Source organism: Chiloscyllium plagiosum, unplaced genomic scaffold, assembly GCF_037043375.1.
Source record: "Chiloscyllium plagiosum isolate Xiang-an unplaced genomic scaffold, Cpla_swu_hap1 HiC_scaffold_3, whole genome shotgun sequence".
NCBI lineage: Eukaryota > Metazoa > Chordata > Chondrichthyes > Orectolobiformes > Hemiscylliidae > Chiloscyllium > Chiloscyllium plagiosum.
In genome coordinates this window covers 58555742-58583201 of record NW_028270141.1, presented here as the reverse complement: position 1 = coordinate 58583201, position 27460 = coordinate 58555742, and the positions used below count along the sequence as shown (strand labels likewise).

The 27460-nt window shown below is 41.1% G+C and overlaps 1 protein-coding gene across 5 annotated transcripts in view; it reads right to left on the bottom strand.

Annotated features, from left to right (window-relative positions):
• Window positions 1–27460, bottom strand: part of znf512 (zinc finger protein 512) — a 70632-nt gene that overhangs the window by 18406 nt on the left and 24766 nt on the right. For 2 of the 5 annotated variants that reach the window (XM_087979741.1, XM_087979729.1), the window contains exons 5-12: window positions 27173–27360; window positions 23446–23526; window positions 14647–14763; window positions 6840–6964; window positions 5650–5736; window positions 4441–4536; window positions 3464–3631; window positions 2580–2774 (exon numbers count right to left, since the gene is read on the bottom strand). In XM_087979741.1, the coding sequence (XP_087835867.1) occupies window positions 2580–2774; window positions 3464–3631; window positions 4441–4536; window positions 5650–5736; window positions 6840–6964; window positions 14647–14763; window positions 23446–23526; window positions 27173–27360 (1057 nt within the window). The remainder of the gene's footprint in view (window positions 1–2579; window positions 2775–3463; window positions 3632–4440; window positions 4537–5649; window positions 5737–6839; window positions 6965–14646; window positions 14764–23445; window positions 23527–27172; window positions 27361–27460) is intronic. The other 3 variants (XM_087979734.1, XM_087979749.1, XM_087979743.1) reach the window with 3 other exon arrangements.

Below are 27460 nucleotides of genomic sequence, written 5' to 3'. Positions count from 1 at the left end.
TCAATGTGGATGGCAACTTTCAGGGATATATGTACATGGACACAGATCTCTCTGCTCATCCACACTACCAAGATTCTTACCATTAGCCCAGTACTTTGTATCCCATCCGGCCCAGGGGACTTATCTATTTTCACACCCTCCAGAATTGCTAACACGTCCTCCTTATGAACCTCAATCCTGTCTAGTCTAATAGCCTGTATCTCAGTATTCTCCTCAACAACACTGTCTTTTTCCTGTGTAAACACTAACGAAAAATATTCATTTATCGCTTCTCCTATCTCCTTGGATTCCACACACAACTTCCCAATACTATATTTTACAGGCCCTAATCTTATTCTAGTCATTTTTTTATTCCTGACATAACTATAGAAAGCTTTAGGGTTTTCCTGGATCCTACTGCCAAAGACTTCTCATGTCCCCTCCTGGATCTTCTTAGCTCTCTTTAGGCCCTTCCTGGCTAACCTGTAACTCTCAAATGCCCTAACTGAGCCTTCATGTCTCATCTTCATATAAGCCTCCTTCTTCCTCTTGACAAGAGATTCAACTTCTTTAGTGAAGCACACCTCGCTCACTCGACCACTTCCTTTCTGCCTGACAGGTACATACATATCAAGGACACGCAGTAGCTGTTCCTTGAACAAGCTCCACCTTTCATTTGTGCCCATCCCCTACAGTTTCCTTCCCCATCCTGTGCATCCAAAATCTTGCCTGATCACGTCATAATTGTCTTTCCCCCAGCTATAACTCTTATCCTGCAGTATATACCTATCTCTTTCCATTGCTCAAGAAAACATAACTGATTTGTGGTGATTATCAGCAAAGTGCTCACCTACCTCCAAATCTAAAAGCTGGCCTGGTTCATTACCCAGTACCAAATCCAATGTTGCCTCACCTCTTGTTGGCCTATCTACATACTGTGTCAGGAAACCATCCTGCACACATTCGACAAAAACTGACCCATTTAAAGTACTCGATATAGCATTCCCAATGTATGTATTCTGAAATATCCTTAAGTATTTGCTGCAACATGGTGCTTGGCCTATCATTTAATTTAACTTTCAATTAATTTTAGTGAGCTCTACTTTCATGACTTCACTTCCTTTACATAGATAATCTTGGACTCATTCCTGTTTCCCTCAAATTGAATGCAAAATTCAATTATACTATGGTCCCTGCTACCCGGAGGCAACTTCACAATTAGATCATTAATTAGTTACAATTTGTTGCACAATACCAGGTCTTGTATAAACTGCTCTCTGCTTGGCTTCAGTACATGTCATTCTAGAAATCTATCCTGGCAACATTCTGTGAACTCTTCATCTGGCTACAATTGCCTATTTGACTTTGTTCCTTTGCACAAATTAAAACGTCCCTTGATTATTACCACTCATCTGACAAGCTCTCAGTACTTTTTCCTTTATGCTGCACCCTACCCTGTGGTTACTGTTAGGGGACCAGGACATCACTCACACAAGTTACTTCTTGCCTTTATAATTTCTCATTTCTATATTCTATGTAAAGTTTAGTCATTTTTTTGATTGTTCTGCCATAGTCTGTCTATCATTTCCCTTATTAATACTTTTCTTCATGTCCTTGACTCTTCTCTTCAGTTTGTTGCAGCTTCCCAATTTGATCTGTTGCACCCACTATTTTAGTTTAAAATTATCTCTACTTCCTAGTTATGCAGTCAACTAGAATACAGCTCCAATATGGTTCAGGTTCAATTTGCACATGGCTTAGGCAGTTATAAGCAATAATGACACTTGAGGTTCTGCTTCTTAATTTGGCACCTAGATTTTCATATGGACTATGCAGAACCTCCTTTGTCTGCATACATTTACTGGTAGCTACATGGCTCGCAATGGGCAAATCCTCCTCTCCCACTGCAGATTCCTCCTGAATTTTATCTCATCCATTCAAGGTCAAATAATCCTAGGTCACACCTATTGGGCAACTGCAGAGGCAGAGCTTCCTTACTAATACTATTAGCTCACTTTCAAGTACAATGTAAACTTTATAGATTAGATTATAGATTACATTACAGTGTGGAAACAGGCCCTTCGGCCCAACAAGTCCACACCGACCCACCGAAGCGCAACCCAACCACACCCCTACCCCTACATTTACATTTTACCCCTTACCTAACACTACAGGCAATTTAGTATAGCCAATTCACCTGACCTGCACATCTTTGGACTGTGGGAGGAAACCGGAGCACCCGGAGGAAACCCACGCAGACACGGGGAGAACGTGCAAACTCCACACAGTCAGTCGCCTGAGGCGGGAATTGAACCCGGGTCTCAGGCGCTGTGAGGCAGCAGTGCTAACCAGTGTGCCACCGTGCCGCCCATTACATTATGGTCACTCATACTTAAAAACCTCATCTACAACAAGATTAATTAGCCCTTTCTAAATACCAAATCAAAAATAACTGTTCTCTATTCCGGTCTCCTCGAAAACTTGCCCCAATGCCTCAGAAATCTACAATTCTTCAGCCACATGTTCAATTGATCAAATTTTCTATTCCTATGCTTACTAGCATACGGCATTTCCTGATTACTATGCAACGTTTCTCTCACCTTGTCGTCATCTGGTACCAGGTCTCGTTGGATCTTCCTCCGAGGCCATTCTCGAGCAAGTTCATCTGCGACTATCTCGTGCAGGTGGTAAACGGCCAGTTTGGCAGAGCTTCTCCGCACTCTTCCACTGCATGTTCTCTCCACATCTGGTTCACTTTTTTTTTCAGCAGCTTCATCATCTGTAGTTTCCGGTGACTGGTCAAATGCATAGAATTGGTTGACCAATCACTTTGGGTATGAAATCTTGATACCTGATTAAATATGCACTTTATACAGAAGTCAAAAGTCACAACAATTGTAATCTGAATAGCCGCTAGCATCTAGGCTGACCCCTCTGCTAGGTAGGTAACAATGTGATTTGGTTTCAGTAACCCTGTAAATCCTGTACCTTACAAGGAGTTTGAAGAGACAGTCTCGATTAAAGTTCAGCATTTGCCCCTTCAGTCAGTCAAGCTAAGACTAGAAACATTCTGTGCTCTTGCAGTGTGTCAACAATGTCCCAGTGATGCGTTTTATTACAGATCCATTTCATAAAGTTTTACAAATGTGAAGCGAAATAGGCAGAAAGGGTAAAAAGAACTCAATGGGCACTATCAGTTAATACACTACTGAAATAAAGCCAGCTATTTAAACATCTTTTGCATAATGAGTGGTTAGGGGCTGCAATGCACTGCCTGAGTTAGTGGAGATAGTTTCAATTGAGGTATTCAAAAGGGAACTGGAGGAATTTCTTTAGAAAAGGGAAGAATATACAGGATTAGAGCATTAAGGCAAGAGAATGGCATTACCCGAAATGTTCATTTGGGCAGCTAGCACAGACAATAATGGGCCCAATAGCTTCATCAGGTGTAACAATTCTAAAATTCCATGACATATGAACATACCGGGGCATGCTCTGATTTCAAGTGATAATCCAGGCCTGCCTTTGACTTGTACAGCTTTCCACACTGTTGGCATTTATACAATTGTTTTATTAACTCAGATTCTTCCTTGCCACACTTCTTCAGGTGATAAAGGTAACCCATTATACTAGTGAAGCTGGCACCACAGTCCTAAACAAAGATCAGAAAGATACACAGTTAGCAATTTAACAGAACACAATGCATAGAAAAAGCAGTGTGACTGCGTGAAGAAACATGTCAGAGGAGACTGAGAAACAGCTCAGCCACAGTTCTCCCAGAGTAATTTCTGATGCACTCAATACATCAAAAGAACAAATTACATAATGGAATTTTTTTGTTAAGACTTCAGCATGTGGCATTTATCAAATTCAAAACTAAATTTCATGAGCATAGCACAAACGGATTCCTTTTTTTTAAAATTGAAAACCAGAAATAAAGGAGGGAAGAAGAATAAATAAATTAGACGATGTGCCATCCTGTCAAGTGACATCTACTAACCAGTTACAGAGCTGAAATTGCAGACTATCAGCTCAGAACTGACCAAGGAACATGCACTTGCACACGGATCCTTACAATCCTCTATTTCCTGATTTCACTGTAAAAGAAAGTGATGCTTAGGCACGCAAACAGATTATGTGGTCACTACTTCTCATAAACACTAAACATGGCAGCCTCAAACTAGAGGACAGTCAACAACATACCAATACACAACAAGATTAATCATTCCTCTTCAAGTAAGAAAGTGAATTTTTAAAAATTGTTCAAGTACTCAAGTATAAAGATATACACTCTCATATAAAATAAGACCACAGCAAAATTGAACCCTATCTCAATATTTCTCATGTACTTTAGAAATAAATCAATTTAAGCACTTAAGTTATACAGTGGAATGTAAGTTTACTTTTTTTTAAACAAAGCAGGTGGCAGTTGTAACTGTATTCAATATTTTCTGCACTTACCCGGAGACACTTCAGTCTGCCCATTCTCCTCAACACCTTCCGAAGTCTGTCTCTCTCACTCTGTTCATCAATTACATCCCCATCTTTTAAAATTGGCTGAGAAAGACAAAAATCAAAAATTACAATGCCAGAATAACACCAGTGTGTACTTTGTCAACGTTAAACAAATAATACTTGGTCAAGTGCTGGATATCATATGGTTCCTTTTCTCAATCCAGAAAACAGATTTAAATAAATTGTACCCGATTTAGAATTAGTAATCTGAAAAACTTGAATTCAAACAGAGTTTAGAAAGATAGAAGTTTTCCATTTTCTGTTAGCTGTAAGACAATGGAAAACTTCTATCTTTCTAAACTCTTTGAATTCAAGTTTTTAAAATTACTAATTCTAAATCGGTTACAATTTATTTAAATCTGTAAGACTGTAGAAATAATTTTGAGCAAACTCAACCAAATTCCTAGAGAACCCATAAGACTACTCAAAATTTGGCAAACTTGGGATGACCAGAAACACTGTGCATAAAGTTTTGAGTCAAGGGATATAGTGCTGAAGAAGAGCACAAAAGGCTTTTGACTGAATCTGAAACTGCCTTCTGGAAGAATGAGTTTCGAATGCATGCCAGAGACCAAAGACTGGAAAAAATGATCTATTCCTCACAGCTAATGACTGATTCATATACTCTATATTCTGCCTTTGAAAAAGTCATCAGAATTATTTGAATTTTCCCATTCATATTATATGTAAACAATTTCGATAAGAACATTAAAAGATTGACAAAATAATGACAGGAACACATTACCATAAAAATGCTCATACCATCGACACATGTTCTTTATGTATAAATGCCAAGTGTCAAACTAAATGATCTGTAATGGGTACAAGTTTTCACGCAGTTACACAGACAGGTGAACTACTTTCACCTGGGCAAAGTTCAGGAGTTCTCAAACCTAATAGACAGAACACCATTGTTCATTTTACATGAAAAGGATGTTAAATAAGCTTAGGACCAGTACATATCATTTGATCAAGACTCAGAATAGGCATGCTACTTAGTATTTTACTGAGTTTGCTTTCCAGAAAGCCACCTCTGCATCTCAAACACAACCCAAGAACACAGGTTTAATTCAGGAATATATGAGTAAAACAATGTTTGAACTCAGTCATGAGTTACGATAGCAAAAAAAACAACCAAGGATTTACTTAGATTACCATGTTGTTATGGTCTGCCATTACATGATACTTGAGCCCAGCTAGAGACTTTAACTGTTTTCCACAGTGTTGGCAAATGAAGGGTTCCTAAAAGAAAAAGCATAACTTTTAAATGTCAAAATCCTTTTTTGTGAGCTTAATCTATTATAAAGAATCTAAATATGATAGGTCAACTTGAAACAAAGAAATGCTAATTGCATTTTAAGTTTTCCCTTTAAAAGAAAAGTCTGTTACACAATCATGAACTACAAAACTTTCAAACATTAAGTCAATAATGTAATAGCTTCAAACAGAATAAGCGTGTATTGCTAAAGTACTCAGAATTCAAAACTAAGTTTTTCTACACCACGGAGCCACTAGTCAATCATCCATACCACATTTCCTGCTGTTCATTTGGTTACACGACTGACATCATTAGTGTCAGTTTGACAGTTGTCTGGGTTCCTGCATGGTGTGCAGCAGCAGAAAATGGTGGATGGCGATAATATTGTATTTCCAAAGGACTGTAGAGAAGATCTGTGTCAACTATGACTTAGTAGCAGCATTCTCACATTGAATGCTAAGTTTTGGATTCAACCTCACTCCTATGATTTCAGCCCAATATTCAAGTTGACACTTCAGTCCAGTACTGATGGAATGCTGTTATTTAAACAACAAAGACTCATATTTAAGTGCATTTAACATATGTGTTTCAGAAGAGGAATAACAAATCAGAATAGTATACATGGAGATTAGCTCAGATGACCAAAGGTTTTGTCAAAGATATGAGAATAGAAAGCAGAGAAATGAGAGGTGTAATGAGATAATTCTGCTGCTCAAGACTTAAGTAACTGAAGACTTAGCCAAACATGGTGAACTTTTTAAACAGACAACCACTCAAGAGGTTGTGGTGAGTTTGGGGTTGGAAGCAATTACAAAGATAGGGAGAGGCTGGGCCATGGAAGGATTTGCATACAAAGTTGACAATGGAGCTGCAGAGAGACTAACACATTTCCTAAAACACAATGACAACTACACTATAATTGTACCATCAAATCCATAATTTGTAAATGAGCTGCTAACAGTTACACAGTCACAACACTAACACACTTTGATTTAAGTTAATTGATCCCGTTTACACTTGGATATGACATAACTTAATTTCATTTCATTTCTTTTGGGAGATCTTACACCATGAAATTAATAGACACCTCTTTGCAGTTTGCCATATGTTTTTTCAATCCTTCTACTGTCTTCCTCATGACAGCCTTACAAGTGGGACATGTAATCTTTCCTTTTTCCAGAATTTCCAAATACCAGTGTTCCTCGCGACTTCCTGCAAAAGAAATATGATTACTCTTAAAACTCAGAATAGCTAAGGTGTGAAGTATTACTGAATTCTGCTCAACTGTTAATAGTTCTCATTATTCCCTCATTAAAGCAAAGCCACTGGGTTTCTTTTCACTGCTGGACATTTTCTTTAAAACTTCAACTCCAACAAATGTGAAAAAGGAAATGGACTTTTAATGCATAAAAATTAGATTACTTGGTTGAGTGAAGGGCAAAACTCACAGCTCAGCTTTCCAGCAATTAAATGTTTCACATGTGATAAAGAGGAATGTGAAAGGGGAGGGGGAGGTACATTATAGATTAAGGGGAATACCACAGCTGTACTAAGACAGGACATCTCGGAGGGCTCATCCACAGTGGCAATAAAGGTAGAACCTAGGAATAAGAAAGGGGCAATCACTATGATGGGGTTATACTAAGGCTGTTCAATAGCCAGCAGGAAATAGAGGTACAGATATCTAAGCAGGAAATGCAATAGATGCAATAGAAGAATACAGCGCAGTACAGGCCCTTGGGCCCTCGATGTTGCGCCGATCCAAGCCCACCTAAACTACACTAACCCACTATCCTCCATATACCTATCCAATGCCCTCTTAAATGCCCATAAAGAGGGAGAGTCCACCACTGTTACTGGCAGGGCATTCCATGAACTAACGACTCGCTGAGTGAAGAACCTACCCCTAACATCAGTCCTATATCTACCCCCCCTTAATTTAAAGCTATGCCCCCTTGTAATACCCGACTCAATACGCGGGAAAAGGTTCATACTGTCGACCCTATCTAACCCCCTAATCATCTTGTACACCTCAATCAAGTCACCCCTAAACCTTCTTTTCTCTAGTGAAAACAGCCCCAAGTGCCTCAGTCTTTCCTCATACGATTTTCCTTCCATACCAGGCAACATCCTGGTAAACCTCCTCTGCACCCGTTCCAATGCCTCCACATCCTTCCTATAGTATGGCGACCAAAACTGCACACAATATTCCAGATGCGGCCGTACCAGAGTCTTATACAACTGCATCATGACCTCAGGACTCCGGAACTCAATTCCTCTACCAATAAAAGCCAGTACGCCATATGCCTTCCTCACCGCACTATTTACCTGGGTGGCAACTTTCAGAGATCTGTGTACATGGACACCAAGATCCCTCTGCTCATCCACACTACCAAGTATCCGACCATTAGCCCAGTACCCCATCTTTTTGTTATTCTTCCCAAAGTGAATCACCTCGCACTTAGCTACATTGAATTCCATCTGCCACCTTTCTGCCCAGCTCTGCAGCTTCTCTATATCCTGCTGTAACCTGCCACATGCTTCCTCACTGTCAACAACTCCTCCGACTTTCGTATCATCCGCAACAAATGTTAAAACAACAGGGTTGTTGTAGTGGGTGATTTTACTTTCCCCATTATTAACTGGTTTACGGTGCTCCCTTAGTTGAAGGAGCTTAGATTGGGCAGAATTTGTTAGATGTATCGAGGAGGCATTCTTGAAATACTATGTAGGTAGGCCAACTAGAGAAGAGGCCTTACTTTACCTTATATTGGGTAATAAGCCTGGTCAAGTGAATGAAGTTCAGTGGGGGAACATTTTGGGAACAGTGATCATAATTCCTTAAGTTTTAAGGTAGTGACAGATAAGGTTTAGATTGGTCCTCAGATGAAAGTGTGAAACAGGGAGAAGGCTAATCATAGCAGTATTAGGCAGGAACTGGAAAAGTTGGATTGGGAGCAGTTGTTTGAAGGCAAATTCATATCTGACATGTGGCAATCTTTTAAAAGTCAGTTGACCAGAGGTCAGGACCAGCATGTTTCTGTGAGGTTAAAAGATAAGAATTGCAATGTTCAGGAACCTTGGATGATGAGAGACTTTGCAAGTTTAAATAAAAAGAGGGAAACATATCTAAGGTTTAGGAAACTAAAATCAAACAAGACCCTTATTTTATATTCACTTAAGCAGAAAAGATCGTAAATAAGAAATTAGGAGGACTGGAAGGGGCCAAGAACTGTCCTTGGCAAGTAGGAGTAAGGAGACTTCGAAGGCATTTATCCATTTATTAGGAGCAAGACAGTAACTAGGGAAAGGGTAGGTCTATCAAGGACAAAGGACAGAATTTATGTTTGGAGCCAGAGGAACAGAAACAGATATGAACAGTTTTAAGCCTTGCAGCCTTGCTGTAAATCTACAGTAGTGGGTTGTTTCTTGATTATATGTTTTATTGAGATATGTCTCTTAATTAACCTTAAAAAATATAAGCCATAAGTATTAAGTTAGCCTCGAGCAATGTTTTATAGAGCAATGTTTTCCTGGTCTGGAGATTGGAAGAAGCAAAAATGGCCTTTAATGGTGATATGCTCTTGTCAGATATGGGAGTTTAGGGAGCGTTGATTAGATTCCCTACAAAGTGGAAACAGGCCTTTGACCCAACCAGTCCACACCGACCCTCCAAAGAGAAACCCACCCAGACCCATTTCCCTCTGACTAATGCACCTAACACTATGGGCAATTGAGAATGGCCAATTCACCTGACCTGCACATCTTTGGACAGTGGGAGGAAACCGCAGCACCCGGAGGAAACACAGGGAGAATGTGCAAACTCCACACAGACAGTCGCCTGAGGTTGGAGTTGAATCTGTGAGGCAACAGTGCTAACCACTGAGCCACTGTGCCGCCCAAATTAAAAATAAAATGCAGCCCTGAGGATTATATCTGCAATAAATGTCGTTGTTTGAGAATCCTATCAGATTGCATGGATTGCTTGGAGTGACAGTGATAATGAGGAATTTACAGGAGCTAGGGGGTGTGATGAACAGGAGTTTATAGGAAGGGAGAAAAGTAGCAGATACAGTCATATAGATGGATTAACTCCAGGAAAGGTAAGAGAGGTACACAGGTAGTGCAGGAGTCTTCTGTGGCTATCACCATTTCAAACAAATATAGTGTTTTGGAAAATGTAGGGTGGATGATGGAATCTCAGGGGAATGTAGCATGAACAGCCAGGTTTCTGGTATCAAGACTGGCTCTAAGGCAATGAGGGATACGTCAAGTTCCAAGAATTAGATTGTGTTAGGGGACTCTCTAGTCCGAGGCATAGTCAGACATTTCTGTGTCCAGCAGTGAAAAATCAGAATAGTGTGTTGCCTGCCTGGTGCCAGGATCAAGGTTGTCTCAGAGAGGGTGCAGAATGTTCTCAACAGGGAGAGGGGCCAACAGGAGGTCATTGCACATGTTGGAATCAACGACATAGGAAGGGAAAAGGGTGAGATTCTGAAGGGAGAATGTAGAGAGTTAGGCAGGAATTTAAAAAGGAGGTCCTCGAGAGTAGTAATATCTGGACTACTCCCGGTGCTATGAGCCAGTGAGGGTAGGAATAGGAGGATAGAGCAGATGAATGCGTGATAGAGGAGCTGGTGTAAGGAGTCATAGAGATGTACAGTATGGAAACAGACCCTTCGGTCCAACCCATCCATTCCGACCAGACATCCTAACCCAATCTAGTCCCACCTGCCAGCACCTGGCCCATATCCCTCTAAACCCTTACTATTCATATACCCATCCAAATGCCTCTTAAATGTTGCAATTGTACCAGCCTTCACCACATCCTCTGGCAGCTCATTCCACACATGTACCACCCTCTGCGTGAAAAAGTTGCCCCTTAGGTCTCTTTTATATCCTTCCCCTCTCACCCTAAACCTATGCCCTCTAGTTCTGGACTCCCCGACCCCAGGGAAAAGACTTGGTGTACTTATCCTATCCATGCCCCTCATAATTTTGTAAATCTCTATAAGGTCACCCCTCAGCCTCCGACGCTTCAGGGAAAACAGCTCCAGCCTGTTCCGCCTCTCCCTGTAGCTCAGATCCTCCAACCCTGGCAACGTCCTTGTAAATCTTTTCTGAACCATTTCAAGTTTCACAACATCTTTCCGATAGGAAGGAGACCAACAGTGGCCTAACCAATGTCCTGTACAGCCGCAACATGACCTCCCAACTCCTGTACTCAATACTCTGACCAATAAAGGAAAGCATATCAAACGCCTTCTTCACTATCCTATCTACCTGCGACTCCACTTTCAAGGAGCTATGAACCTGCACTCCAAGGTCTCTTTGTTCAGCAACACTCCCTAGGACCTTACCATTAAGTGTATAAGATTTGCTTTCCCAAAATGTAGCACCTCACATTTATCTGAATTAAACTCCATCTGCCACTTCTCAGCCCATTGGCCCATCTGGTCTTGATCCTGTTGTAATCTGAGGTAACCCTCTTCGCTGTCCACTACACTTTCAATTTTGGTGTGATCTGCAAACTTACTAACTGTACCTCTTATGCTCGCATCCAAATCATTTATGTAAATGACAAAAAGTAGAGGGCCCAGCACCAATCCTTGTGGCACTCCACTGGTCACAGGCCTCCAGTCTGAAAAACAACCCTTCACCACCACCCTCTGTCTTCTACCTTTGAGCCAGTTCTGTATCCAAATGGATAGTTCTCCCTGTATTCCATGAGATCTAGGCTTGCTAATCAGTCTCCCATGGGGAACCTTGTCGAACACTTTACTGAATTCTATATTGATCACGTCTACTGTTCTGCCCTCATCAATCTTCTTTGTTACTTCTTCAAAACACTCAATCAAATTTGTGAGACATGATTTCCCACGCACAAAGCCATTTGTCTATCCAGAATCAGTCCTTGCCTTTCCAAATAAATGTACATCCTGTCCCTCAGGATTCCCTCCAACAACTTGCCCACCCTCGAGGTCAGGCTCACCGGTCTATAGTTCCCTGCCTTGACTTTACCACCCTTCTTAAACAGTGGCACCATGTTAGCCAACCTCCAGTCTTCCGGCACCTCACCTGTGACTATGGATGATACAAATTTCTCAGCAAGAGGCTCAGCAATCACTTCTCTAGCTTCCCGTGTACACCTGATCAGGTCCTGGGGATTTATCCTTTTCTTTTAACCATTTCTAGACATCCAGCACTTCCTCCTTTGTAATCTGGACATTTTGCAAGATGTCACCATCTATTTCCCTACAGTCTATATCTTCCATATCCTTCTCCACAGTAAATACTGATGCAAAATATTCATTTATTATCTCCCCCATTTTCTGTGGCTCCACACAAAGGCCACCTTGCTGATCTTTGAGGGGAGAAAGTGAAGGCTGCAGATGCTGGAGATCAGAGCTGAAAATGTGTTGCTGGAAAAGCGCAGCAGGTCAGGCAGCATCCAAGGAACAGGAGAATCGACGTTTCGGGCATAAGCCTTTGTCCTGAAGAAGGGCTTATGCCCGAAACGTCGATTCTCCTGTTCCTTGGATGCTGCCTGACCTGCTGCGCTTTTCCAGCAACACATATTCAGCTCTGATCTTTGAAGGGCCCTATTCTCTCCCTAGTTACCCTTTTGTCCTTAATATATTTGTAAAAACCCTCTGGATTCTCCTTACATCTATTTGCCAAAGCTATCTCATGTCCCCATTTTGCCCTCCTGATATCCCTCTTAAGTATACTGCTACTTTCTTTATACCCTTCTAAGGATTCACTCGATCTATCCTGTCTATACCTGACATATGCTTCCTTCTTTTTCTTAACCAAACCCTCAATTTCTTTAGTCATCCAGCATTCCCAATACCTACCAGCCTTCCCTTTCACCTTGGCAGGCATATACTTTCTCTGGATTCTTGTTATCTCATTTCTGAAGGCTTCCTATTTTCCAGCCATCCCTTTACCTGCGAACATCTGCCTCCAATCAGCTTTTGAAAGGTCTTGCCTAATACCGTCAAAATCGGCCTTTCTCCAAGTTAGGACTTCAACTTTTAGATCTGGTCTATTCTTTTCCATCACTATTTTAAAACGAATAGAATTATGGTTGCTGGCTCCAAAATGCTCCCCCACTGACACCTCAGTCACCTGGCCTGCCTTACTTCCCAAGAGTAGGTCAAGTTTTGCATCTTCTCTAGTAGGTACATCCACATACTGAAACAGAAAATTGTCTTGTATACACTTAAGAAACTCCTCTCCATCTAAAACTTTAACACTATGACAGTCCCAGTCAATGTTTGGAAAGTTAAAATCCCCTACCATAACTGCCGTATTACTCTTACAGATAGATGAGATCTCCTTACAAGTTTGTTTCTCAATTTCCCTCTGACTACTGGGGGGTTTATAATACAATCCCAATAAAGTGATCATCCCTTTCTTATTTCTCAGTTCCACCCAAATAACTTCCCTGGATGTATTTCCGGGAATATCCTCCCTCAGCACAGCTGTAATGGTATCCCTTATCAAAAATGCCACTCCCCCTCCTCTCTGACCTCCCTTTCTTTCCTTGCTGTAGCATTTGTATCCTGGAACATTAAGCTGCCAGTCCTATGTATCCCTGAGCCACATTACTGTAATTGCTATGATATCCCAGTCCCATGTTCCTAACCATGCCCTGAGTTGAAATGAACTGAGAAGATTGTGCAAGCCATTAATTAGTTCACCTTTATATTATCCTGAGCAGGTCCACACCCAGTTAGAGGAAGAGTTGATAATCCCAGCCCACTGGTGACCTTTTAAACAGGCAGAGCACAGCCTCATCATGCACTATGAAACCAGTGTATACCATGACAATAGGCCCTTCACACATAGGCATGTGCTTTTTAATTTGCTTCTTTAGCTATTTCTCATTACAAGAAAAAAAAGCAGGATTAAAAAATAGGGTAAGAATAGAACCAATAAACCGATGGAAGGTCAGGAAATCAATAATCGCTCATTTTGCTCCTTCATGACATACACAAACACTTTCACCCTTCTCCCACACCAGAAACGTTACTTGGAATATCACCAACCATGACAAGGAGATCTGGCCTACAACTCGGCTTCAACCTATTCAAGCAAAGGCTTGAACTGCTGCCAAGAGACACTCATTCCCTTTCACACACTCCTTATATCAAGAATTCTTGGTAAATCCAAGAAGCTGCCTGTGTATCAAATCAAAAGAGCACTCACAGCCAGGCATGATAGTATACAATCGTGAGTTGAAATTAGAAATACCAGAATTATTGTCACTGGACAAAGAAGTTGGAGAGTAATTAACAATTTTAAAACAATGAAAGATTTTGATAGAAAGTCTGGAAAGTCAGCATAGACAGGTTATCAAATTAAAATATTAAGATAATGAGTGTCGGGAAAAACAGCATTATATGGATGTTGAGAGAATGTGAGATGGTTTGGAACAGGGAGTGGTTGAGGCATCAACCATAGCATATGAAGAGATGCAAAGCTAAAAGGGAAGCAGCGCATGAGTTTTGGTTTGCACTGGTTTAGAACTGTGCAAGCAGCATGGATCAAATCTTTTTGTGCTGTAGATTTCTGTGAATCAATCTGCTGGATCAGACAAAAATTTCAAAAAAAGATGTTGACAAACAGGTTAACTAGCTCAGCTAGTGAAAGATGAATTGATTAAGCCTTTTAAATTCAATGCAGTACAGTCAAAACACTAGAATGCTCATCTCCAGCAATAATTACAGATGAAGCATGATGCTGGTTACATCTCACATCATATAGTTGGTATACAGTAGTAAAGAAATCTGACCTGTCCACAAGCATCCTGGTTAATCTGTATGTAGTAGTAAAAATAACTTTTTTTAATTAAAACTCTGCCAAGGCAAGTTATGTTCACCTCATACCTGCTGGATACGAAGGGGAATCCTTTCTCACATACCGACAGCGATTTCTGGATTTTGGTTGTTGTGCTTTGGTATTGACTTTAAAGGATTTTCTCTTTTTAGTATGCTTATTTGTTACTGTAAATAAGAAGTACCATAAATTGAAACAGTAATATGTATCCAAGCTCAGTTTTCTAAACTAAAAGAAAGGTACATGTTATCTACTGCACACAAAAGTATATGCCATTATGGGTGGCACGATGGCTCTGTAGTTAGCACTGCTGTCTCATAGAGCCAGGGACCCAGGTTTGGTTCCAGGCTGTGTGGAATTTACTCATTCTCAGTGGCTGTATGGGTTTCCTCTGCGTCTCCTCAGGGATGTGCAGGCTAGGTAGATTAGCCATGGGAAATGCGGGTTTGGTACGTTTGGCGCAGCCGTTTGGGCACCGGCATTTTGGCGCCAAACCTATTTGGTGCCAGTCCATTTGGCAACGGTCATTTTTGTACTAAGAACATTTCTTTATTTGTAAATCTGTCTGTATACTTTAGTGTAACAAAATTACAATATATCTGTTATATAACCATCTGTTATGTTGAATAACCATGCATGTTTATTGAATGGTGTAGATGAGTTTAATTTCAACATAAATATACTACTTGTACATATGAACATATAATTGCATGCATTTTTTTGTACTCAGTGTGTTCATATATAGTAGTTGAGCATGCAGCCTCAAAAAGACCAATAGGTATGTTGCTGTTTGCACTTCCTTTGTATTCCTTTGTATAAATTGAGCTAGTACATATTTGGAAACAGGAAAACTAGCTCTCTCCTCGTTTAACTGTTTGCTCAGGCTACAGTTAGTCCTTAGCCTCAGTTGAGTTAACTGCGGGTGCGCTGCCACAAGTGTTTCGTTCTTTTGCCATCTTTTTATATTTTTTAATCGTTTTATCCATATGATGGCTGAGGAGGTATTAACAAAGCGTGGTAAAGTCTACGTCTTTGACAAAACAAGTAAAGTTGACAGCGACTTGAAATTTTGGCGTTGTGAGCAAAAAAATCGGTGGAAAGCACAGCTCCATACTAAAGCTGGAGAGGTGGTGAGGGAGCTGAACAGCCATTCGCATGAAGCTTCTGCTGCACAATTAGAGGTTACACTTGTGAAAATTAAAATGAAAAAAACAGAGCAAAGGAGACTTTTAAGTCACTAACTATAGTCATTAATGAATGTTTGACAGACATATCCCAAGCTAGTCTAGCCGTCATTCCTAATATGTCTGCTTTGAGGAAAAGTAATACGCTGAAAGCATAATTCAATGGTGAACGCCCCCACCAATCCAACTGATTTGCAACAATTATTTGTGCCAGAATGCTACAGAATATATGTCCCTCAACCAGGTGTGGAAGAAAATGTTTTACTGTGTGATAAGGGACCAGGTCCTGACCAGATATTAATCTTCGGAAGACAGAGCTGGCTCCAACACTTCGTGACGTCTGATATGTGGTTTGCCGATGGCACATTCAGTATTTCTCCCAGTCTCTTTTCTCAGATTTATGCAATTCTGGCAAAAAAACAGAGGTGTTCACCCTATAGTGTATGCTCCTTTGCCCAACAAGCAACGCACCACATACGTGAGAACGTTCGAGTTATTGAAAGAAATGGAACCCAATTTGAAACCCACTTCAATCGTCTGCGATTTTGAACAAGCTGCGCACAGTGCTATGAAGGACATATTCCCTGATGTTCAAATAAAAGGATTTTTTTTTCATTTAGCTCAAAATATGGAAAAGCATTTAGCTAGATTGGGGTTCACTAGTTTGTATAACACTGATTCTGATTTCGGGTTAAAAGCTAGAATGATTATTGCCCTTGCCTTTGTACCTTTGAACAAGATCGATGAATATCTGGATGCTCTAGCAACCGAACAGCTGCAAGAACTTCAAGATTTACTCAACTGGTTTGAAGATACATATGTTGGTCGTCAGAACAGATGAGGAAATGCAAGACAAACTCCTCTATTTCTCCATGAAATTTGGAACCTTCATCAGAGAACATTAAACGGGTACTTGAGGAGCCTTGCTCATAATTACTAAATGATCTAAATAAAGCTACGTTACAGTTTTTAGTGATTAACAGATTTAATGTTTTTATTTTTCAATAAAGTTACAATTTTAAAATGTTTTAAAGTTCTACCTTTGAATGATAATGAATCAATCAACATTTTTTTCCTAGCGCCAAAACATGCGTTGCCAAATTGGCTCTTGCCAAATCAGCTGGCGCCGAAACGGCCGTGCCAAAATGCCGGTGCCCAAACTGCTGCAATCAGCTGGCGCCCAAACAGCCGTGCCAAAACGTCAGCGCCCAAACTGCTACAATTAGCTGGCGCCCAAACTGTCGTGCCAAAACGCCAGCGCCCAATCGTCCCATTCTGGGGAAAATGCAGAGTTACAGGGATAGGATAACCGGAGTTGGGGGGTGGGGGGAATCTGGGTGGCATGCTCTTTGGAGGACTGGTGTAATCTTGATGGGTCAAATGGCCTGCTTCCACACAATAGGGATTCTGATTTTAGTTGCATATGTAGCACTAAAAAGGACCGGAGTATCGCTCAAGCACCACAAGATGTCTGACTACTCACTTAGTCAATCAATCTTATTTGGAAGTTAATACGGCATCGGTTTGTAATGCAGAGACACGCCAACAACATGGGTTCAATTTCCACACCAGCTATGGTTAACATGAAGACCTCTTCTTCTCAACTTCTCACTGCAGCCGAAGAATGACAACTTTTGGGTCGAACCACCCACTGGTCAGTTGTCTTTTTTAACACAGCGGTAGGACTATGGCAACTTTATTTTTAATACCGCTTACATCAATATAAATGACAAAAGGCAGTGGATCCAGCATTTATCCTTCCACTATGGCACTGGTCACAGGCCTCAGGTCTCCAGTCTGAAACACAACCCTCTAACAGCACCCTCTCTCCAACTTTCGAGCCAAATTTTGTTAGTTCTCCTGTATTCAATGTGATTTAACCTTGCTAACCATTCTACCATCAGGAATCTTGTTAAACACCTTACTGAAGTCCATACAGATCAAGTCACCACTCTGCCCTTATCAATCCTTTTCATTACTTCTTCAAAAAACTCAATCAATTTAGTGAGATGATTTCCCACAAACAAAACCATGCTGACTATCCCTAATCCCTATCCCAACAGGCCCTTCGGCCCAACATGTATTTCTAAATACATGTAAATCTTGTCCCTCTGGATCCCCTCCAACAACTTTCTCACCACTGCTATCAGGTTCACCGGTCTATAGCTGCTTGGCTTTTCCTTACCATCTTTCTTAAACCACATTAGCCAGCAGTTCAGTCTCTTGCCACCTCACCTATAGTTATCAATAATACAAGTATCTCAGCATGGGGCCCAACATTAACTTCTTTAGCTCCCACAGAGTTTAGAGTACACCTGATCAGATCCCTGGGATTCATCCACCTCAGAACAGCAGGACCATAATCTAATAGGGCTGAGGATTGGCAGATAAAGTTTAACTTAGATAAATGTGAGGTGCTGCATTTTGGAAAGGCAAATCAGAGGAGGACTTATACACTCTGGAGAGTGTAAGGCTCTGGGGAATGGTGTTGAGCAATGCAGTGCAGGTTCACAGTTCATTGAAAGTTCATTTGTAGTAGTAGTCATTTGTAGAAGGAGTCATAGTAAAGAAGGCATTTGGTATATTTGCCTTTATTGGTCAGTGCATTGAGCATTGGAGTTGAGAGGCCATGTTGCAGCTGTACAGGACATTGGTTTGGCCACTTTTGGAATACCGCATGCAATTCTGGTTTCCCTGCTACTGGAAAGCTGTTATGAAACTTGAAAGTGTTCAGAAAAGATTTACAAGGGATGTTGTAAATCTTTGAGCAGGATTTTAGCTATAGGAAAAGGCTGAATAGACTGAGGCTATTTTCTCTGGACCTTCAGAGGTTATAGAAGTTTATAAAATCATGTGGGCATGAATAGAGTGAATAGACAAGGTCATTTCCCCAGGATGGGGGAATCCAAAACTAGATGACATTGATTTAAGATGGTGGGGAGAGATTTTAGAAGGGACCTTAGCAGCAACCTTTTTATGCAGAGGGTGGTGCATGTTTGGAATGAGCTGCCAGAGGTGGACATTTAAAAGGCATCTGGATGGACATATGAATAGGAAGGGTTTAGAGGGATATAGCTGAAAATGTGTTGCTGGAAAAGCACAGCAGGTCAGGCAGCATCCAAGGAACAGGAGAATCGACGTTTCGGGCATAAGCCCTTCTTCAGGAAGGGCTTATGCCCGAAACGTCGATTCTCCTGTTCCTTGGATGCTGCCTGACCTGCTGCGCTTTTCCAGCAACACATTTTCAGCTCTGATCTCCAGCATCTGCAGCCCTCACTTTCTCCTTAGAGGGATATAGGCCAAATACTGACATATGGGACTAGATTAATTTCGGATGGACAAGTTGGACCAAAGGGTCTTTTTCCATACTGTACCACTCTGATTCTAATAACAGTAAGGTTAATAGTGAAGTACACTGGACAACAACTCCAAGAGGAGTTCTACATGCAGGATGCAGCTCGAAAGGAAATCTGAAGCTTTGGTCTGCAATGTCGACGTCCCCCTCAGGACCTTACCAACAGACTCAGCAGTGAAATTGATACAAGATTGTGAAGTGGTACTTATTCACTAATCACCTACCAGAAAGATTTGAAGCTTCTATACTTGGGTGAAATTAATTCTGTAATTCTGACAAAACCAAACGAACTGTGGATGCAGTAAATCTGTTGTGAGAAAGGATCACCAGACCCAAAATGTTAACTCTGATTTCCCTTCACAGATACTGCCAGACCTGCTGAGCTTTTCCAGCAACTTCTGTTTTTGTTTGTAATTTTTGACAACCTCTTTGATCCTGAAAATTTTTTTTTACAAGTGTGGAATCTTATTTCAACAGAATAAGAATGTAGAATTTATTCTAAACCCTTCTATTTCAATCCAATAGATCTTTCTTAATCCTTATTTAATGTTCTGTCTGTGATTTGAATCTAATTTGTAATTGCTGACCTAAACACTAGGCTCAGTGAGAGTTCTCCAATCTGACTGGTGTGTGGCTGAGCAATACAAACAAAACTCATCAACCACAAATCCCCTGTAAATGGTGCCCCTGATGATAGCAACTCTGCATTCGAAAGCACAGAAAACCTGTCGGCAGTTAGTGCAATGAACTGTATGTACTGTTCCTTCACTGTTGAATGCAAAATCCAGGCGCAGCTTCAGTTAGAGCACTCTAGCCATTTGCTTCAGGGCTCAGATCCATAATTCAGTCTCCTGTTTGAAGTCAAATATATCAGTTGTATTCTTGCCCTTATTTTCAAAACATATTTCTGGCATTTTTTTCAGTCATGTGTCTCCCAACATTTTTGGGTCAAACGTTTTCATGTCTACATTGCAAATAAAACATTTCCAAGCACAGGTGTGATAAGTTTAAAGAATATACCAACCGTGTTTTGGTGAAACTCATTTCTCCCTTTCTCAAAATTCTAGGAAATAAAAAACGTTGTCCCCAGGTTAGCTATTGTATGGCCGAGATGCATAATAATGTTTTGTCCAATCTGATTTATTAAATATGTTTTAACTGCAATATCAGAAGGGCACAGTGTCCACTGGAACAGCAAGACATCTTCAACTTATCATACCAGTCACCTTGTGGCCTAACATTACAATTAGAACAAATTAAAAAATGCTTTGTGCTATTTCAGTCTGGATTCAGTCCCTCAAATTAATTTCACATCAGCCAGTTATAAGTATGTCCCTTCATACTTGATTTGATTTGAATCCCAGTATCAGGGAGAAAGGACTCGTGCTAACCCACCAAGTCAGAATTCATAATTCTAATAATAGTTGGTGTATACAATGTACTTCATATAACAAAATAAATTTTAGATGATTAAATTAAGTAAATATTTACTTAATTTAATGAAAAACACCAATCCCTGAAGTTCGAGATGAGAAGACTGAAATTCAAAATAGACAAACAGGAGGCTGGGAGAACACAGCAAGCTAGGCAGCATCAGGAGGTGGACAGGTTAACGTTTCGGGTCAGGACCCTTCATCAGGATTGAGAAGGGGGAAGGGAGCTCAGAAATAAATAGTGGGATGGGGTAGAGCTGGGGGAAAGGTAGATGGGATAGCAATAGGTGGATGAGGTGGGAGTTATTGTGATAGATCAGTGGGAAGAATGGAGCAGATAGTTAGGAAAGAAAAATGGTCGGATAAAGGGTAGGTCAAAGAGGCGGGGAGGAGAGTAAGGGCTGGACATGGGATTAGGTTAGGGGTGGGGTGATAGTGAAGCAGTGAGGTGAGAGGTAGAAGGAAAGGGAGGAAACAGGGCTGGAAAGGGAGCTGGGGATGGGGCGTAAGTTATTTGAAGTTGGAGAACTCAAATGTTACATACTCTGGGCTGTAGGCTGCCCAGGCAGAAGAGGAAGTGTTGTTCCTCCAATTTGCAATCTGTAGCAATGGAGGAGGCCAAGGATGGACATGTCAAATGGGGAGTGGGAGAGGGAATGGAAAAGGGCAGTGACCAGGGGTGTCAGGCTGGCTCCTTAGGGCCCAATAACAATCCTTAGTGAAACACAGTCACTGAATCTACATTTGGTCTCACCAATGTAGTGAAACCACATCGGGAGCACCGGATGCAGCAGTTGGAGGAGATGCAGGAGAACCACGGGTCTTACCTGGAAGGACTTTTGAGCCCTAGATGGTGGTGAGGGAGGTAGTGTACAGGCAGGTGATGCATTTTTTTCGGTTACAGGGAAGATGCTGGATGGGTTGGTGGGTAGTGTGGATGAACCAAGCAGTGACAAAGGATTACGGTCCTTGCAGAAGCCAGAGAGGGGTGAGGAGGGGAAGATGTTCTGGGTGATAGTGTCTAATTGGGGTTGGAGCAAGTATTTGAAGTTAATACTTGGATGTGGAGGCTGGTGGGGTGGAAAGTGAGGATAAGGACAACCTTATCTTTATGATGTTTGGTGGGGGGAGGTTTAGAGCATTGGAGCAGGGAATGGAAGAGGTGCAATGGAGGGCTGTCTGGATGACAGCATGCGGAAAAAGAACATTGTTGGAAGTAAAATTACATCTGGGATGCTCGGCATTTATCATAAATGTTAATCTATAAATTGTCAGGATAGAAACAGACAGGGCAAGAAAGGGGAGGGAGGCGTCTGAGATGGACCAAGTGAATTTGAAGGTGTGGTGGAAGTTGTCGACAAAGTTGATGAACTACTTCAGTTCAGCCTGGGTTCAGAATGCAACACCAATAGTCATCGATGTAATGGCAGAAGAATTGGGGAACAGTTCCTGCATACATACCAAAGAGGCAATGTTCAACATGACCAACAAACAGGCAGGCATAGCTGGGGCAAGTGCCCATGGCTATCCCCCTGGATTTGGAGAAAGTGTGAAGAATTGAATTGAAGGGGAGATCACTGGAGGTGACGAGGTCATGGACAGCATGAGAAATAATGGCTTGATGAGCCATGCTGGGGTCATGGTGTCGGAGAACCAGTGTTCGGTCTCTGCGACGTAGAGGTCTATCCTGCAGACTACCACCGCCCAGCCATTATCAGTAGGTTTGATGGTGAAATTGGGATTGGTGCAGAGAGTGGAGTGCTGCATGTTCGGAGGGGGCGAGATTGAGGAGAGGTGGAGAAATCAAGGTGTTTGATGTCGCATCAGTAGTCAACAATAAAAAGGTTTAGAGTGTGTAAGAGGCCAGAAGTGGATGTCCAAGAGGAAGATTGGAGGTGGGAGAATGGGTCTTTGGAAATCTTTATCGAAGAAGGCTGTACGAAAGTGGAGGCAGTGGAAAAAGAGCTCCACGTTGTGGCGGGCATGGAACCCACTGAGGTGGGTGTGGAGGGGCATGAATGTGAGCCCTTTACTGAGGATAGACCATTTGGCCTCAGAGTTGAAGGTCAGAGCGGCTGGTGAATATGCAGCAAGGCAGTGAATATGCAGTAGGGTTTGCGGTGGGGGTGGAAATCTCGAGGAGGTTAAAAGGAGGGTAGGTGGGAAATTAGACCAATTACTTGATGAAAACAAACAAACATACATTCCGGATAAATGGATATTAAAGCAACATCTGAGTTAGATTTGTACTCTCCATTATTCAGGTGTGCTTTGAACATAAACCCAGTTGTATTCAACTGAAAACCATTGTGTTTCCAAACATTCCAATTTGTATCCAAAAATTCCATGTTTATCAGAGGTTGCCACATTTCCATGGCAATTTCCTCAGTGTAGCCACAAACTTTATAAAGATTATACCACTCTTACCTCATCCAGAATAGAGTTTTTATATTTCCCTAGAAAGCATCTTTAGAAACCTTTTACTAATAGCTTGTTCCGTGAAATATGCTCCTCCAGTTATATTCCTTATTTGGCAACCACAATAAAGAAAATGGTAGTCTGAATAGTTAATTTCTTTTACACATACCAGGTGATAAATTATAATAACGACAAAATCTGTAACTTATCGCGTCATTCTTTTGCCAGATCCTTGTCTTAAATTGTGAAATGGGGCAAATATAATTTTAAAGGAGTTGTAATTGCATATAAAGCAGCACAGATTTAGTTTGAGAAGCATATATCCAGATGGGATCCAAAATTAAACAAGAAAACTACTTGTCGTGTTTAAAAAATAAAGAACAACCTAGAGCAGAGCAAGATTCATACACAAGATAGTAGGCTTTAACCACCTTAGAAAACATGCCAAAAATTCTGTACCTGTAAGCTTTCTTCCTTTCCTGGGGAATTCGGTGTCAACAGTATCCATTTTCCTCTTCTTTTGCACAGGTTTGCTCACTACTGAGAAAGATTACCAGATTAACTTTTGAACAATTTTGTAGTTTTGCAAAGAAATATTTCAAATCTACAAATGGGCTAAGACAACAGAATACAAATATACAACTGACATCCCACTCTCCAAAGCCTGTCCACAAGCTACATGTCACAAGTCAGGAGTGTGATGGAATACTCCCCATTTGCCTGGATGAGTCCAGTTCCAACAACACAAAAAAAACTTAACACCATCCAAGGAAAGGCATCCCACTAATTAGCACCTCATCATTTATTCCCTTCACCACTGATCCACAGTTGTTGTTGTGTGCACCATCCACAAGATGTACCGCAATAACTCAGTGGCTGGCACTGCTGCCTCACAGCGTCAGGAACCCGGATTCAATTCCCGCCTCGGGCAACTGTCTGTGTCTGTGTGGGTTTCCTCCAGGTGCTCCAGTTTCCTCCCACAGTCCAAAGATGTGCAGGTTAGGTGAATTGGCCATGTTAAATTGCCCGTAGTGTTAGGTGCATTAGTCAGGGGTAAAAGTAGGGAAATGGGTCTGGGTGGGTTGCTCTTCGGAGGGTCGGTGTGGACTTGTTGGGCCGAAGGGCCTGTTTCCACACTGTAGGGAATCCAATCTAATCTAAAGCTACTCCAATATCCACAATGTCTACCCTCTAGAGGGACAGGTCAGCAGATGCATTGGAACAGCATCACCTACAAACTTCCCACCAAGCCACATTCAAAGTCAGAATGCTGTTCCTTTGACTACAATTGGCTCAAAATTCTGAGACATACATTGTTGGAGCCTCTACATTCTCAGGACAAGAAGGCAGTTTACCACCATACGCTCCAGCTCTAGTAGGGATGGGCCTAGGCTATCAATGCTCAGATCCGATGTGCAAATAAAAAGAATGCGGTTTTATACATAATCTTCACAATTAAGTTAAACATTCATGACCAGAAAATTTACTTATTCAAATTTAGCACATATCATACGAAATCAATACTACGCAGGCCTTTAGGTCATGAACAGGAGCAAATAGGTGTTGCTTCATTCGCTTGGAGTCATTTGTGCTTAAAGACTGCAAAGCAGAAGAGACACAGAAAATCAAATAATTCGGTCAAGTATACACCAGCTGGTGCAAAGTTAAAGTTGCTCCACTCAGCTTGGATAAATTGTTTTAGCTTCAACTTTAAAGAATGTATGAACTCGCATTTATAAAACACCTTTTACAATCTTATGACTTCCTAAAGCATTTTATTCCAATAAAATTCTGTTGTAATGTAGGAACCACGAGTGTAGTCCTTCTCTATCACACCAAACATGCCATCATCCTTCCCACATCAGCAGCTGGTACAAAACTTTCAGCAGATTTAGAATAGAGTCACAGAATCCCTACCATGTGGAAACAGGCCCTTTGGCCCAACAAGTCCACACCATATTCTTCTTAAACAGGTCAAATGTTAAAAGCATTACGCTGAAACAACACATTGCTACATTACCGGACAAAACAACTCACCTACAATAATGACTTGCTGTTTTTATGCAGACCTGTCAGTGACAGTGTACTAAATGGTCTGGGTTCCACGAGGAGGGTGCACATCGAGGAGAGGGGAGGGCACATCACAGGTTGCCATGAGGGGTTGGTGGGGGTGTTGGCTGGTGGGGGTTGTTATGTAGCTGTACTTAAAGAGAGTTAAAAGCAGCAGATCTACCGGACACAGCACCAAGTGTACTCAAAAAGGTAACAATGTAACACTGAGTCGAACAACTCGATTAGTTCATTGCTTGGAGACAAAAACAAATTCAAATTCGGCCAATCGGTTTAAATTATACCCGAAACATATCAAACTCCAATCAAGTTTGAATTGAGTTTTATTGACAATCTTGAGAGCCAATGACACAATCTGATGCTCTGGAGTATAAGACCGGGGAAAATTGAACAGTTGAGAGGAGAACTGCCACAACATAGCATGTAAACAGACTGCCTGAAAAATAATTCTTTTAAAAAGACACCTTTTCGATCAAAAACCTGGAAAGCAAAAATTCCTAACCAGAAGAAAAGATGACATAGGAAAATCTAAAGACAAGAACCGAAAGCTGTCCGGTTTTGAGATAAGAAGCGTTGTTTTGTAAATCTTAATTGGGAGTTTCGTTGGACTGGTATTATAGGAGAGAAGGTAACAGGTGGGTTACATAAGCAATGGTACGTAGTTGTTAGTTAATTATTCACTGTTATACTTTAAGAAATAAAGTTAAGTTTTACTTTAAATAGTTCTTGGCCACTCGAACTTTTACAGATTACTGCACGGGATAAAGCTTTTCTGTGTTGCTGGTTTTAAATTTAGCAGGAGGGTTTGCCCAGTGTCGTAACGGGGCGGGGGGAGGGGGGGGTGTGCCTTACACACGCATTCGCTGGGGTGTTTTGGGAGGGGGGGCACTTCCCACACTCGCCAGAGGAGCACATACGCTGGTGGGGGTGGTGGGGATCACCTCACATGTGCCGGAGGGGAGGGCACCACATGCACGTGAGACACAGTGCCAAAGTAAGCAAAGAAAAAAAAAGTTTGTCTGAGCTTCCGGACACCTGTCATTTCAAATCTATGTCCCAATTAAACTTCTGACTTTGGCCTCTTTACTCCAACAAAAATCAAATGGAAGCACAAGAACCAACACCTCAACTTCTGGTTAGGTACTTCCTAACCTTTTTTTTGGACTTAACAGCAATGAGTTTGGATTATAATCATCTGTCCCTGTCCCTATCCCTCTCCTACCCCGGGCAGTTGGTGATTTTTCTGTTGGTAGCATTTATAATTCCTCTTGAACTACTTGTGTTCCCTTGACTTGTCTGATTATCATTTTCTTTAAATGCTCTATGCCTAATGTCAATTAATTTCTCCTGCTTGCACTCTAAGACAGATTTCTCACTTCTGTCTTGCTTTAAAAGATGTTAAATCTCTAGCTTTTAATTTTTTTGAAGAGAAATCTGAGATATCAGCTTTCTTTCTCTCTATTAATCCTGCCTGAGCAAAGTACGTTCTGCATTTCTTGAAACTGCACAGCAATTATGATTCCTGAAAACTCAACCGATTTAAATGTAACTTCGTAGAGTTCTGTTAAACAGCATCATGGAGTTCTTCTTCCCACCCAAAGTATAGTGTACTTTGGTGAGTATTTTGCCGATATAAATTCCAAGAATATTTTTCATATGTGGATACAGATTTCCTATGACTTAAAAAAATTAATTATATCTATGTTTTAAAGGACTGAGCCATGACTCATGCTGGTACACAACAGTTAGCTTGATGGACAGCAAACCTCTCAGTTATTATGCATGGAGATAACTACTGTTCATTTTCTGAATTCAAAGCTACAGCTCAGAATCTGCAAAAAGCTAGTTCAAAACCTGAAGTTAGATTTTAGATCATTTACACAAAACTAATTCCTAACTTCCACAAAATCGTTTTTGGATAATCAAGAATGCAGGTGACGGAATTATAAATAAACACCTCCAGAGAAGTGCCACTTCCATACTATGCAGGCAATATAATCTTTAACTTCATACCTGCTGATTATTCAAAATGATTTGCCCACCTGCAAGTTTATGAAAGAAAAAAAACGGAGATTGTGTGCGAAGTACACAATTACGAACAAAAATCGTAATTTACCTTTCTGCTTGCATTTTTCTACATATGCTTCCATCCCCTTCATTTCTAACCAGTATCTTGGCTTTCTAATTGCCAGTTGTCCATTATCCTCTCCATTAACCTTATCATCTGATGTTGAGGATGAAGCATCACTAAAAGACTCTTCTTGGCTGTCCTTGGTAACAAAGTTACTTTTGTACTGTTTATCTCTAGGAAAAAAGGTAAACATTTTGTTATTAAAACAAACACAAAGAAGAAGGATACCTGGTTCAGAAAGAGTATTTTAACTGAAAGCATTGCTGGACAACC